This window comes from Micrasema longulum, unplaced genomic scaffold (genome assembly GCF_059751315.1).
Source record: "Micrasema longulum isolate JH-2025_06_02 unplaced genomic scaffold, ASM5975131v1 h1tg001730l, whole genome shotgun sequence".
NCBI lineage: Eukaryota > Metazoa > Arthropoda > Insecta > Trichoptera > Brachycentridae > Micrasema > Micrasema longulum.
Window position 1 is genome coordinate 17402 of NW_028278908.1, and position 16288 is coordinate 33689.

Below are 16288 nucleotides of genomic sequence, written 5' to 3' on the forward strand. Positions count from 1 at the left end.
GGGAGTAAAATCCAGCATGTCTTACAAACAGTTGGACATACCTACTCAGAGTACTGTTTGTTTGAAATTTATTAAAAAAAATATTCGTCAAAAGTGTTAAAAGTATAATGAACATGAGGGTAGATCTATGTTCAAAACTTTATTGGGGTTTTAGCATAAATTTTCATAATTTTTCACTGAAATTAGTACTGTGGAGAACGCCATAAATATTTAAATGTATCATGGACATTAATTTGAAACTCTGTCACCTGAACTAGGTATTTGTGAATGGTGAATGGCTAAGTTTGTTATTTTGCGAAAACAAGCGTTATAAAATTTACGGTTGACGCATTATGTTAGAAATATATTTTTATCATAACTTATAATTATAATAATAATAATAAAAAAATCGTATATAGTTTTATTCAACTTTTATTTATAAATTTTTACCAGTGACCGGAAAATTTATAAATAAAAGTGGAATAAAACAATATCCGTATTTTTATTATTATAATTAAAATGCAGTTCCACCAAGAAATGTCGGTAGAAAAACTCAATAACTTACACCGCAAGACAAAAAAAATTACGAGTTTACCTGCTACCGCGCCCCTTGACTTTACTGAACCCTTTTTCTAAGAAATCCTTTATCGATACCTCTTTCTTTTGTTTAATAAATTAAGGACACTATGTGTCACCTTTCTACAATATTTACATTTTAAAATGTCTCAACAGTCTTGTTTTACCCGCGTTTGAGTGAACATAACACAACAATCATGGAAAGTGCAAAGCAAATGTCGATTGCGATAAAATCCAAAATAATCACATTGTCGCAAGAAAATATATCTAATTGTGAAATATCTCGTCGAATTGGGTATTCAGAAGGTGCAGTGAGGTTTTTATTTAAAAAAATCCAAGAAACTGGATCCATAGAACGGAAAAAAGGAAGCGGACGGGGGCGCGTGACATCTGCCCGAGATGATCGCTTAATAAAAAAAATTGTTATGCGCGATCGATTTTTAACGGCACCTGAAATACACGCAGAGGTGCAGTCTACCAGCACATCAACATTTTCAGTAAAAACAGTGTCCAGGCGGCTGTTGGAGCATGGTTTCCAAGCACGGAGTCCCGCAAAGAAACCATTACTCACGGACAAAATGAAGAAGGCTAGACTGGATTGGGCGAAAGAGCACCAGAATTGGACCTTGGAGGATTGGCAAAATGTTTTTTTCTCTGATGAATCAAAATTCAACCTTTTTGGTCCAGACGGCAGAAAGATAGTTCGACGAAAACGTGGGGAAAGATATCATCCGTCGTGCGTCACTCGAACCGTTAAACATTCACCCTACGTGATGATTTGGGGGTGCATGACAGCATACGGTTTAGGACCTCTAAATTTTGTACAGGGTACGATGAATGCCATTCAGTACAAAAAAGAGTTAAAAAAACATATTATTCCAACAATCGAGGACATTACGCAGTATACCGCGGACCCAATTTTTCAGGACGATTCTGCGCCGTGCCATAGAGCCCGCACTGTGAGTACAAATATATATATTTTTAAATGCATTTTGTGACCACATGATAAATAATTTATTGTTTTTTTATAGATCAATGAATTCAAGGAGAAAATTGGCTTAAAATCGTTGACGTGGCCCGGGAATAGCCCTGATTTGAACCCGATAGAAAATTTATGGGCGATTATGAAAAAAAAAGTCGGGAAAAAAAAATCAAAAAACATTGAGGAATTAAAAAAAAACTTAATTCAAGTTTGGGAAGAAGAAATAACATCAGAAATTTTAGATTCGCTTTACGCTTCTCTAAATAATAGAATTTTACATGTTATAAAAAATAAAGGTGAATTCACTAAGTACTAAATATTTTTAAATGTTATAAATATGTTTAAATGTAAAATACTTTAATTTAAAATAAAGCGATAAGAACCTACTTCTTAAATATGAATTAAAAAATAACATGTCTTTTATTATTCCATCACAAACACTCGACCATAAATGAACCGTTATGGGTCTCTAAGGTTCGGGTAATCTGATACCTGATATATAATGGCAATTTCTAAGTACAATTCATGAGTAAGATTTTTTATTTTAACCTTGAAATAACGAGTAGTCATCACATATGTCAAACGATATAAAAAAAACTAATTAAATATCAAGAATAATTCATTATATGTCAATTTTAGTTTTTTTTGAGAACTCGTAAATTTATTTGTCTTGCGGTGTATATTGTTTTACTACCGATAGAATCCTTTTGATACCCATTTACCGCCCTATTTTTTCGCCACTTTTTTTACAGTAGCTCAATTGTAAAATAATCTACTTACTAAGGTCAGAGATGCCCCTTCTTCATTAACATTTATTTATTTACTAACGGACATTGTCCATTTACACAATTTATAGGGTTTTAATATTACAATAAAAGAATAGTTAAAACCATTTTTTAAACAAAGAAAAGAAGCATTGACAAACATATGGGACATCAAGACAAGATCTGGACTATTTCTCGCTGTAAACTTAAACCAAAAATTCCAGATATTTTCTTGAGTTAACAATACGATAAAGACGGGTCGTTGGAGAATTAAGACCATAGTTTGTTCTATGCTGATCACTGAACAGTAATTCATTTGAATCGAAATTGAAATGTCACTTTCTAAATTTTTAAGTTGTTCCATTTCGCGTCTTCTTTCCTTCCCATATCCTCTCCCCTCTTCAGGTACAGAGCAGAGCTTTTAGTTAATTTTTGTTTCAAATTTTGTATAAAATTACAAAATTATGAATCTTGAATATTTCCGTGTACTTGTAATTTTCTAAAACTTTACGGTTTGGGTAGATGAAAAGAAATTGCCCAAGGCAATATACCCAGCCCGCCCTTATATGAGGGTATTATAAGCAAACTTAGAATTTTCCACCAAAAACGGCAACAACAACAAACCATCACGCTGTTTGCCCGTAAGGGTAGGCAGAGAGGATAGAATGCCTCATCACTCTGTCTTTGCACACATACCTTGCTTCCTCTACATTTATATATCTTCTCATGCATGCACGCCGGTTATTCCGACTCTTGACATGTCCATATTCAAGTATTTAATGGACTTGATCGCATCCATCAACACTCGCATCGTAGTTTCTTTTAGCCGTTCTTTCGCTGTCCATTCGCTCCACATGTCTAAACCAACGCGGCACCCCTTTCTTGATTCTGTCGATGATGCACGTCTCAGCCTTACACAGTTTACGGATCTCGACATTTGTGCACCTTTTATCACACATTTGCCTGAGGGATCGTATTTCGACGGCATTTAACCTACTTTCATAATTATTTTTTCGATTTCATACTTCGCTCCCATACATAAGAGTTGGCGCTAGAACTCCATTGTGAACTGCTAGTTTTACCTCCTGCGATAAACATTTGTTTGCCAAAGTAGATTTCAGTGCACCGTTCACCCTGTTCCCGGCACTCACCCTCCTTTCAATTTTTTTCTCAGTCTTTCCATCCCTAGTAAACATACTTCCCAGATACACAAATTCATCTACCTGATTCAGAATATCCTCGTTCACACTGATATAGTATTTAGTTATATTTTCATCCCTTTCAAAAACCGTCACTTTCGATTGATCGTAGACTTTTGTTGCCGAGAATTGCAGGTCTTCTTTGCTGCTAACGGAAAATTAGTTTTTGATGCCAAAATAAACTATATATACCTACCTTCTTAAATTACAGCGTAATTCAAACCCGTCTCTAAATGTTGCAAACATTTTTAATATGTTTTTACTACATTTTTACTATGTTTTGACTACTTTTAGAAGATAGAACGCCATAACACTCTATTTTGGCATACAGACCTCGCTTCCTCTACATTCATACATCTTCTCATGCACGCACGCCGATTATTCCTACTTTTGACATACATGTCCATCTGCAAGTATTTTTTACTATATTTTTACTACATTTTTTACCATATTTTTACTGCATTTATTACTTTGTTTTCCACTTTGTCCTCTATCTTTATAACTGTTTCTATATATTGATAACTGTTTTTTATATTTTTTAACTGTAGAACGGGGTAAATAACCGTAGTTAGGCGTCAAAGCAACTTTGTATAAATTATTATTTTGTGTATGTAATTTTAAAAAATATTTTTTTTTTCATCCCAAATAAAAAAAAAACAATGAAAAAATATAAGAATGTCAACAATTAACCATAATATTTGAAAACGTATAGGCGGTGAGGTGGGATGTCAAAATAATCGTTTTGAAATAATTTTTTTACATTTCTATAATTGATTTGCTTTATCTATGGTAAGTTTGGTTCGCTTTTCGATTTGTCTTTATTTTAGGATTTTGGAATTATGAACAGAATAACGATGCTACGTCACAATAGACTAACGAATCATCGTATTTCTTTCTTAGCGATCGTTGGAAGACCAAGCTACTTTAAATCTTAATATAATATATCATTCCATCGGGAAAATTCTTTTTGATTAACAAAAACTCTAATTGATAAACGACACAAGTCATTAATTACCTAAATAATTTATTCCTAATACCAAGTGAGCGGAGCCACGAGAAAAAAGCTAGATTGTGTGTAAAGTAACAATGTTTAATTATGTAAAAAAGCTTTCAGACTGACTGGATTTCCTCCCTAGGAAGTTGTTCATATTTAAATTTATTTCAACAGAGAGGGAAAACATTTTTAAGAAGGGAAAAGTTAAGAGATGGAAGAGTTGAGGATATGTGGATGTTTAAATATGGGCAGAATGGTGAATGTTACACAGTGTGTAAAGTGGCCACTTAAACCAGCCAATGACAGGTCATAAGCCCTGTAAATGCCTAGACTTCCATATTCCCTTCTCAAAAATGTTTTCCCTCTCTGTTGAAATAAATTTAAATGTGTGTAAAGTGTTCAAAAAAAATCTTTATTTAGGTGGATAAAGAATGTAGTTCTGAGAGTGAATGTAATTCTGTGAGTGAATGTAGTTCTGTGAGTGAATGTAGTTTCTTTCTCATCCTTCCCTAGACCCATTCTTATGGTACCTACCTTACATCACGATATAAGGCGGCCTCCGTGGTGTAGTGGTCAAGACGCTTGACTCACGCACGGAAGGTTCCGGGTTCGATTCCCGGTGAGAACACAAAAATTAAAATGTGATTTTTCTCAAGCCTGGGTGTTCTGTGATATAATTCACCACTGTAATTGGGCCTCCTGGCCTGTTGTGGTGCAAAAAAAAGAAATGAAAAATGAAAAATAAGATAGTAAAAAATTAGTATATTTAGATTTGGAACAAAAACATTATTTTGGCTTTACGTTAGATTGCATGTAAATTCGTGGATTCGTCGCGCGTCGCTGTAAACATTGTTACATTTTATGATGCGTTTTATCATCCAGTACACAAAAATGAAAATGTAGGTACATTCCAGGTTCCTATCCATTCTTCAAATATTCCCAATCATTCACAAAATTGAATGAAAATCGTTTTTTTCGCTACAGTCCGCTTTTTTCAACACAGGACTCTTGGCCTCAAAGAGTTAAGGATACGTTATTATTATTGTTTTGTAATATAAACTTGATGTTTATACACGTGTTTGCATGAATAAAAAAAAATAAAAAAATTATCAAACCATCAAGTTATAACTTTATCAAACAAGAACCAGTTATTGTTTCTAATATTTTTTAATGATTGAGTTTCTAGTATTTTTTTTTTCATTTGAAATTGAATTTTTGTATTTGTGAATTGTTTGTATCTTCTGTATATGTAAGAGACCTTGGTGCGTTAATAAATAAATATTCCAGGGAGAAAATAAGGAAGTACGTTTGTATGTTTTCTATTCTTTTAACCCTTAGAATATAATAGTATTCAACAACTCCTTATTCTATAATTAGAAAAAAAAATTGGTTACGGTTAACAAAAATACGACAATGGCCGTTATAAACTTGTTTTTGTCTGTTCAAGAAAGGATTTTTTTTAGTATTCAATCAAAAATAGCTTTCAACAATGATTGAATGTGTCCAAATGCTTGCAGACCGTCTGGATTTCCTCCCTAATTCATATCTAAATTGCCTAGTAGGTGATTCGGTTCAGCCGGATGAATCTCACCCACGTGATAAAGGTTTCAGCTCTTTTACTTCACAAAAATAAATAGATGCAAGAGTTAAGGAAATGTGGATGTTCAAACATGGGCAGAATGATGAATGTTGCACAGTGTGTAAAGTGGCCACTTAAACCAGCCAATGACAGGTCATAAGCCCTGTAAATGCCTAGACTTTCATATATCCTTCTCAAAAATGTTTTCTCTCTCTGTTGAAATAAATTTAAAAATAGTATTTTTTTTGCTAGTGATCGTACGCAAAACTATAATGTAACTTTAAATGATATCCTGTTTTATTAAAAGTATGAATCCAGTATCCCAAAAAAGGTTCTTAATTTTATTTTTGCCCTCCCGTAAAATTAATTACTTCAATTAACATATTACAACATAGATGGAAAGCATTTCAGAGAAGGAAGTATGGAAATTATGGTATTTACCGAGCTTGTGACCTGCCTTTAGATGGTTTACGTGCCTTTTTTACACACTGTGTAACATTCACCATTCTGTCCATGTTTGAACATCTGTGAGTGTTTATCACGTGGGTGAGATTCATCCGGCTGAACCAGATCACCTTCTAGGCAACGCCTGAAAACTATTCTCCAATTTTTACACTTCTTCTTTTACCAGATAGTAATTCAACAATGTTTGAGTATTTCCACCACTTAAACATCCACATTTCTTCAACTCTTCCATATGTTGACTTTTGTTTGTTTTTTATGTATTGTTCAGGGAACCCAATGTCTCTGGGTATGAACTGAACTCATATTTTGTACCATCCTTTCCTATCGAATGGAAGTAGTGTTGCTAATCCTTGGTGTTGAAATTGTCAAACGTAGTACCTACCTGCTAACAATCCTTTCACTATGACTTGATTAAATTGATTTAATCAATAACATTTAAGTAAGCGGTGCTACATACATGAAAATGATTTTTTTTGTGACTCTATGAAGGGCGTCGGAGTAAAGTAATTTTAAAATTATGATAAAAGCAATCTTACCTGATGTTATTAAATTTATAACATAATGGACACAGGCTATTGTGATACAAGTAAATACAGTTTTTGCTACCATTCGTGTTTGTCATACGGTCATGAAGATGAATGACAAAATCCTACAATGACTCTCCATATTATTTGCCAAACTCACAATAAAAGGGGTAGTAAAAGTAGCAAAGTTGAATTTAATTCAGTTCGCGATGTATGAAATTGAAAATGTAAAGAATAACACGTTTATTAAAAAAAAAACGTAACAATATTTAAGTTTGTCCAAATGTTTGTAGACAGAAGACTGGATTTCACCCCCTCGGGAGTCATTAAGATTAACAAATTACAACAGGGATAGAGAATACCTTAAATAAGGGAATACGGAAGTCTTCAAAATCAACAAATGGAAGAGTTGAAGAAATATATATGTTCAAACATAGTCAATATGGTGAATGTTACACAGTGTGTAAAGTGGCTACTTAAACCAGCCAATGACACTTCATAAGCCCTGTAAATACCAAGACTTACATATTCCATCATTTAAGGTATTCTCCATCCCTGTTGGAATTTGTTAATAAAAAAAAGTTGTTTTTTTCGTATGAGTCAAACCGATAGAATGACCCACGGTCTACGGTTTAGGGTATGTAGAGGGAGTACTTCCGCACTTTTGTGAAGTACTCTTGCGATCAAAAATATCAATGTTTTTTAATTGCAACAATTGATGGCGCTTCATCAGTTTAAAGTTACAAGTCCAATAACTTGATCCGTTGAGATAGTCAGTGTCAAGTTATTACTAGAATTAATGAGTTCATTTTTATTATGACGCGCATCATGGATTTCTAAAAAGGCGTTGATATCTGTGTTCGTTAATGAGTCTATTTTTACCGTGTACCACCACGCATTTGTGAATTTATAAATAAATCAATATTCAAATATACTTACCACTCATGAAGTTGTATATGAGGGGGTTGATTGCACTGTTAGCGTAGCACAGCCAATGTGCAAGAAGAGCGAGGAACGCTATTACATCTGTTTGCTGCATTCCAAAGGCGTATCTGTAATTATACAATAGAATGAACAAATTTGTCACCATTACTATTTTCCCAGTTTATCAATCTGACGGCAGAATGTCTCAATTGTTCATATCATCTCTATGCAGATGATTTACAACTATATCTTCATTGCAGACCTAAAAACACTAGCGAAGCAATAGAATCGATGTCTAATACACTAAATTGCGTGCCAACATGAACAAAAGAGTATGGTTTACTAATAAACCCATCTAAAACAGAAATTATGTTTGCGGGAAGTCAAAGATTGCTAAGTAAGCTTGTTAATCCTCTTAATGTCAATAGTACAAATATTCAATACAGGAAATCCGTAAAAAATCTAGGAGTACAAATGGATGAACATCTCTGCTGGCGAGCTCATACTAATGAATTAAGCCGCAAAATATTATATTTCAGTCTACACTCACTTAGAAGGTTACAAAAATTCTTTCTCAATTATACTAAATGCACCCTTGTACAAGCATTACTACTACCCAATCTAGATTACGCTGATGTTTCCATGACTGATTTAAGCTGTAAGCAACTCGATAAACTTGAACGGTTTCAAAATACATGCATAAGGTACATTTTTGGTCTTAGGAAATATGACCACATTTCTGATTATCGTGGGCAACTGAAATGGCTCAAAATTAGACAGCGGAGAGACTATCACTCCCTCTCACTTCTGTTCAATGTACTTCATAGTTCTCACGCTCTTATATACCTGCGTGAAACATTTCAACGCTTATCAGTTAATGGTTGAACTCTTCGTTCTAATACTGAAGGCACTCACTTAATACCCATCCACAATTTCTCTTTCTTCTCTAACTCATGTAGTGTCCATGAATCATCTTCCACCTACCATCAAAGATGTTACTACATTATCTTTGTTTAAATCACGCCTGAAGAAACATTTCCTTTCTTTTCCTTAATTTCTCCTCCTTTTCTTTTTCCTCTTTTTATTTAAGGTAATTTATAGACAAATACGTTTATTTCTTTTTTTAATATCTTTAGCTTTTTAATCATTATTTTCTATCGAATATGTTCTGTAACTTGAATTATAAAAATAAAACTTTTATTTTATTGGTTGGTTGGAAGACATTGCCATTTGGCCGTAAGCCCGCCAATGCACAAAAACATTATGTACAAAAAGTTAAATAAATAAACAAATAATACAAATAACAAATCAACTTAAAAAACTTGTAAATATTTAGAAGATTGAGAGGCATCATAAACCCAGTAATAGTAGCAGTTTGTATAAATGATATTGTTGAATATTTTATTGATGTCTAATTTTTACTTTTTGCTGATGACATTAAGATCTACAAGGAAATAACAGATGAAAATGAATGCTACACACTTAAATAAAAAATAAATAAATTAATAACTGGTGTATCTCTAATAATTTGTTTTTAAATGTTGATAAATATAAATTATAATCGTTTTGTAGAAATAAATCTCCTTTTTTATTTCCGTATTCAATAAAAACATTTAACTGGAAAAAGTCACTGAGATTCGAGATCATGGTGTCATATTTGACGAAAAACTTGACTACAAAAGCCACATCAAGCACATTACTTCTAAAACTATGAAAACTTTGGGTTTCATTCTTAGAACCATGAAGGATTTTAAATTAGTAAAAATAATGAAACCGTTCTATATATATCCTTGGTTAGAAGCCAATAAGAATACAACTCTACTATATGGTCTCCTTTTTACAAAATTTGCATAAATAATGTTGAAAAATTCCAACGAATATTTTTAAGATTCATTAATTTCAAACTACATATTCTTATAGAACAAATAAACTTTGTTAATTTTTTTAAATTTACCTACTCTTAAGGATCGCAGAACAATAGCTCACTTAATATTTTTATATAAAATCATTAATTATAAATTTAAATGTTGCGAACTCCTGAATCCAATAAACATTAATATACCAACACGTAGAACTAGACAAAATACTCTTTATTATTGTCACTTTTCTCAAACCAACTATCTGTGTCACTCACCAATACCGCGTATACACAGACCAGGAAATGAATGTATCTCTCATATCGACATTTTTAACTTGAGTCTCTGTGAATTTAAATCATCTATTTATAAATATTTTATGATGTTCTATAGTAACGATTAACGAATTGTTTGGAAAAGCTACTTATGCTTATGATCTGGCGTAAACTCATTTTATATTCATAATATAAGATCTTTTTTATATCTTTTGTATGCTGACATACAAACATGTATATGAATATATATTTCTCGTTATTTTTCTTTTTCTTTTTTTACCTATGTTTTAATATTGTTTTTTAATGTTTGTGTATCTATTTCATTACATTGTTATATTTTATAGTTTAAAAGGCTTTTGTGCTGTTTAATAAATTAATAAAATAGCCAAAAAAGTTGTTTTTTGGATTGTGCCATTCACAATTCGAATATGGCATCATAGCAGGGAGAGCAGCAAGCAATACTGCACTCCATCCGATGAATATTGCAGAAAGAGCTAATTTAAAAGACTCCTTCAAAGTACCCATCCAAGAAAGAAGTAATAACGAAGTTCAACGTAAGAAAGTCACTCTGTTTCTTATTCTAAAAGATAAAACAAAGCATATTGATACGCAAATGAAAACGAGGTCTTCGGGTAAAACACTTTTCAAAATACCTTAATTCATAACGGGGTTACGGCTCCGGGGATAATCGTAATATACCTAGCAATAGAGAGATCGCTTAGTTTTTTTTTAATGGACGGTAAAGACGGGACTTGAAATGATAATAAATATAATAGACCTCGCCTGTCTATACAAAATCCTCCATTTCTACCTTGATACGTTACTCATTAGCAGCATAAACTAACCTATATGCTATATACGACCACGCATTTCTGAAATTTTTAGAGTTGAACGCTTTTCCTCGAATACGGGATATTATAATCGCCTCTCGCATGTGTAGGCAGTACAATAAGATTTGCGAGCACAATGCGAAAGATATATTTTTGGTAAAACTAAAAAAAAAGATTTAATTCATGTTCAATGTATATTATTACGTCATATTTATCTGAGATTTTCATTCCCCTTTTCATTCATAATCAGTATATGTTTTCATGACAATTTATATTTCAAGATTTTCAAAAATATTTAAAAATGATTATTTTAATTTATTCGTTTTTTTTACACCATAAACAATAACAAATATATTAATAATGTGTTCTCACTGGGGTAACCCGTGCCGAAGACACTTAACAATACAGTTTTTACATGTGAGAATATACAGAGAGAAGTTATAATAAGGTCAAAGCACCAGTAAATGACTATTGGTTAATAAAACGCAATATGATAAGAATTGCTACATGTGTCCAGTCAAAAACTTTTAACACTAGAAACTATGACAAAAGCAGTTGGCGGACACATCTTTTGGTTAGAAACAAATCTATCAGTTTTGAACTATGAGTTGTCAAAAGGTAATAGTGCGCCTTCCCGTTATTGTTCTGAGATTTATGGGATTTTTATAAGGAAAGGTGTGGTACGTGTTTTATTTGATGCTATTTCTTATGCAATTCTTTGAATATATCCATATTCTAATGTGTTAGGGTTATTTATAATGTTATGATGTATTATTTTTACTGTAGTAGTAGTGATCATTCACTGGTGATTCTGCTATTTGTTTATATTGATTATAATTTTAATACTCGTATTTCAATAAAAAAGTAAAAAAACTTATGTGTTTTTTATTGTTTTCTTTTATTTTGTACGCTTAAATAATTAAATTTATACCTAAAATGTGGATTTCACTACAAGCTGAACCTTAAACGGTCATTCATTGGTGCTTTGACCCTATGTCAAAACAGTTACAAACACTAAACATTTATGTTTATATTTTATTTGTGTAAACCCATATTATTTATTGACTAATATGTATATTTTAATAAGATGTGTAAGTTGGATTCATTCCAACGTTTCGGATATCATTGCAGGAGCTATCTTTAGGATAAACAATTCCTTTATCTTCTCACCATCAAAGATGTTACTACAGTACTCTGTTTAAATAATGATAAATGTAATAGTATTGATTTAAGGCAATTTATGTACAAATACATTGATTTCTATATTTAAATATCTTTAGCTTTTTTATTTTTATTTTCCATTGAAAATGTGTTAACTTGAGAGGGAAGAACTTACAATAACCATATCAAACAAATAAGACAAATATATTGTTTTGAATGTTTATAATATATTAAGGAACCAAAATTTATTTACAAGTTATTCAAATAGATCAAATCAAAGCTTTACAAACATATGTCTTTTACTTTGTATTTTATCTTTACTACGTATTTTATTGTGTTTTTAAATAAAAAAAATACGATGTCTTTTACCATGTTTCTTACAATTAATTTTGTTTTTTCGACACATTTCACTTTGTTTTTTCACTATGTATTTTACTATGTTTTTAACAGTATTTACACTTCGTTTACTACTTTTGTAATATTTTCTTTGTATTGATAACCGTTTTTTGTATATTTTTTGATACAAACTCTTTTTTTCTATGTTTTATTGCCCTTTAAATAAAAATGAATATTTTAATTTTTTTTTTAATATTTTTTATTTTCTTTTTTGAACACCGTATAATCTTTTAAAGTATATTTTATTTTTTCTCTCTTATGTAAAACAAAAATATTTTAACTGTCTATTTATTATAGAAGCAAAATTCATTAGCATTTTCTTGTATACCCACCCACAAACAGGCCATGCCTTTGTGGGATTTTTTTGTTTCCTATTTTTAATATTAATATGTATTTTATTGCTATGTAATTATCCTTGTTTTTTTAAAGACTCTGTTTTACCTCTAATGTATATTAAAAAAAAAACTAAAAAAAAATACTTATAAAAATAATAAAAAAATGAAATAAAAATCGTTTTTTGTTGCCACTTAAATAATTGACTACAAAAGTAATATTTAAACCCATAAGGGTACACCTAATATTTACTCATACGATACGCGTGAGACCAACAGAAGACAATCTTTCTGAAGCAGAACAGTACCGCAGATCGGAGTGAATAATGTATTAGATTAGATTTTTAAAACAGCTCACAGACGATATTTACACTGTAATTGGCGGTCGTTCTGTATAGTACAAATAAATAAATAATTGATATAGCAACGACATCCTTACTTTAAAATTCATATGTTTTGACTTAGAGCTGTTTGAAAAATAACTCTTAAATTATAAAGGGTCAAAGATCAAGCAAATATTATAATTGAATTCAGTACGTAATATGTGTACGAATGTCCAGTTTTCTGTCACTACCTTATGCCGGTTATAAAGTTTATAAAAGAAAGAATTACTTTATAATCCTTGTGAACCAAAAGATCAACAGCAAATCATTTTATTTGTCCTCGTTTAACAATACGTTTTCAAATAAGGATCAAAGGGAAATCAGGGCTCGTTGATCTTATAAGCTTAATGTAAATGTCAAGGTTTTGATGCATTAGACGTACCTTGGTTTTCTATTAGACATTATCTGGTCTTGTTAGATGACCGGACAAAGGACTTTCAACGATCCTGTCAGGCTTTTGGTATTACGGTATTCACAATCTTTTGACAAAGGATGGCAGGAATCATAATAAACAAAATATAACATATATCCAATTTAAAACATAGTATAATCATTAAATTAAAATTATGAAATTCAATAATAGGGAAAGTTATTTTAGGAATATATCGATAAGCCTCAATTTTGTAGGCTTGCCAATAGGTGAAAAAGTGAGGATACGGAAGGAAGATATGAAAAATATACCACAAAACCAAGATGTCATTTCCACCGGGGTAAGGCCCAGGTGAATTTTTTTTTTTGTTTCTTGTTTTTTGCCATACATATATATGTCTTTGACTATGTTTCTAACTTTGTATTTTATCTTAACTACGTATTTCATTGTGTTTTTAAATAAAAAATTACTATGTCTGTTGCCATGTTTCTTACAATTTATTTTGTCTTTACTACGCATTTTACTGAGTTTTCATATGTTTTATACATCATTTTTTACTTTAACATATTACAACAGAGATAAAGAACATTTAAGAGAAGGTAATATATAAGTCTAGGCATCTGCAGGGCTTATGACCTGTCAATGGCTGGTTAAATTGGCCACTTCACACACTGTGTAATATTCACCATTCTGCCCATATTTGAACAGCCATTGACAGGCTATAAGCCCTGTAGATGCCTAGACTTCTATATTACCTTCTCTTAAATGTTGTTCATCTCTGTTGTAATATGTTTATATAAACAGCTCCCCAGGGAGTTGAATCCAGTCCTTATCTACAAAAGTTTGGACAAACTCAAAATATTGTTGTATGATATTTATTTATTTATTATCATATTATATACATAAAATTATAATTTATGCAAAGATGCTTTCGCTATCTAACTAGGGTTATTTACTCCGTTGTAAGACAGTCAAAAAATAAATAAAAACAGTAAATACAGAAACAATAATAAAGGTAGCGAACAAAGTGAAAAACTTAAAAAAAATGTTGTAAACACATAGCAAAAAACATATTAAAAAAAGTATTTTAAAAACCAAGCAAAATACGAGGTAAAAACAAAATACATCGTAAGAACCATATTTAGAGTAATAGCATCAAAAAAATATGTGTTAAGCAAAAAACACATATTTTTAAAAAACAGCAAAATACGTAGTAAAAAGAAAAAAAAACATTAAAAACAAAGTTAAAGATGTGTACAAATAAAAAATGTGTAAAAACATATTTGAAAAAAAACATGATTAAAACAGAGTGAAAATTCATGGGGATCTTTAAAAAATATCTATTTTTATTTATTTTTTTAAAATTATTTTTTTCTTTGCATTTTACAAGTATTTATAAGTTACATATACAAAAAAAAATATCAAATTAACACAAAAAAACACAATTTTTTTCAAAAAGTTTTTTTCACTATGTTTTTAACATTTCACTACGTTTACTACTTTTGTTATTGTTTCCATGTTTTAATGACCGTTTTTTATATATTTTTTGATTGGCTTAGTACGGAGCAAATAACCGTAGTAAGATAGTCAAAGCAACATTGTATAAATGAATAATTTTATGTATATATGTGTATGCGTATAGGTATATGTATGCGTGTGTGTATATATGTATAAGTTTATATATATGTATTAATACGTGTATACTAGTTTGTTTATATTTTGATTGGATGTTCTTTCTATTAACTTGAAAATTATTATTCTGTATTAAAATGTAATTGCCTAGCTTAGAACGGAGTATGTACCCTATAAAGATGGGCAAAGAGTATAAAAAAAAAATACTATAAAATAAAAAATAAAAAAATTGCTTCGGAGCATACCCTTGAACACACCCTCATTCTTTATTTTCATCCCGAGCTTTATATTAATTTAGAATCATTGCGAGCAAATGGAGCATGACTAAATGTGTTTTTGCTTTTTGAGACGAGATCAAAAATACGCGACGAGACAAGACAATTATTTTTTGGATTTTTGACAAGTAAACGAAAATTTATCATAATTAATAGTCTTGTCATGTTGAACGAAAGCATATTTTTCAAATTTAATCAAATTCACAAGGATTTTTATATCGCCTCGAATATTTTATTGACACAATTTATTGTAACCCTTAACTAGGTTTTTCTATTTTGTTTTCCAATTAAAAAAAATGTTTTCGTACGCTGAGTTGAGCCATTAATTTTAAAATATTACAACGGAGATAATAAACATTTAAGGGGAGAGACTATAGAAAACTAGGCACCCATAGGGCTTATGATCTGTCATTGGTTGGTTTGAGTGGCCAATTTACATACTGTGTAATATTCACAATTTTTTATGCACTCCAGAGCGTTGCCCTGGGTTCGTAATCAAAAGTAAATGTCATGTATGTAGTAATGTTGATCTTGCACAATAAAATGTTTTGTGTTATCTTTAGTTATCAACCGAAGTTTCGGTTTCCGTTTCGGCCAGTTTCAGCTACTAAAACGAGTTTCAGCCGCAGTTTTTTGTCGGATAATGCTCGGTTTTTCTCAGGTGCATCTTATGGCTCGAAGTTCTCGTGAGTTTTAAAATCTTTCACATTTATATTTTTGTAATTCCTTTATAGTTAATAAGTTAATGTTCCTATTTTTTTTATTTTGACACTTTATATAATATACAGTTTA

At 30.9% G+C, this 16288-nt stretch overlaps 1 protein-coding gene across 1 annotated transcript in view; it reads right to left on the bottom strand.

Annotated features, from left to right (window-relative positions):
* Positions 1-7987: 7987 nt before the first annotated feature.
* Positions 7988-16288, bottom strand: part of LOC148274183 (orexin receptor type 2-like) — a gene marked incomplete at its 5' end in the record, with an annotated part of 65887 nt that continues 57586 nt past the window's right edge. The window contains one exon of the mRNA XM_088237470.1: positions 7988-8114. Within this exon, the coding sequence (XP_088093596.1) occupies positions 7988-8114 (127 nt within the window). The remainder of the gene's footprint in view (positions 8115-16288) is intronic.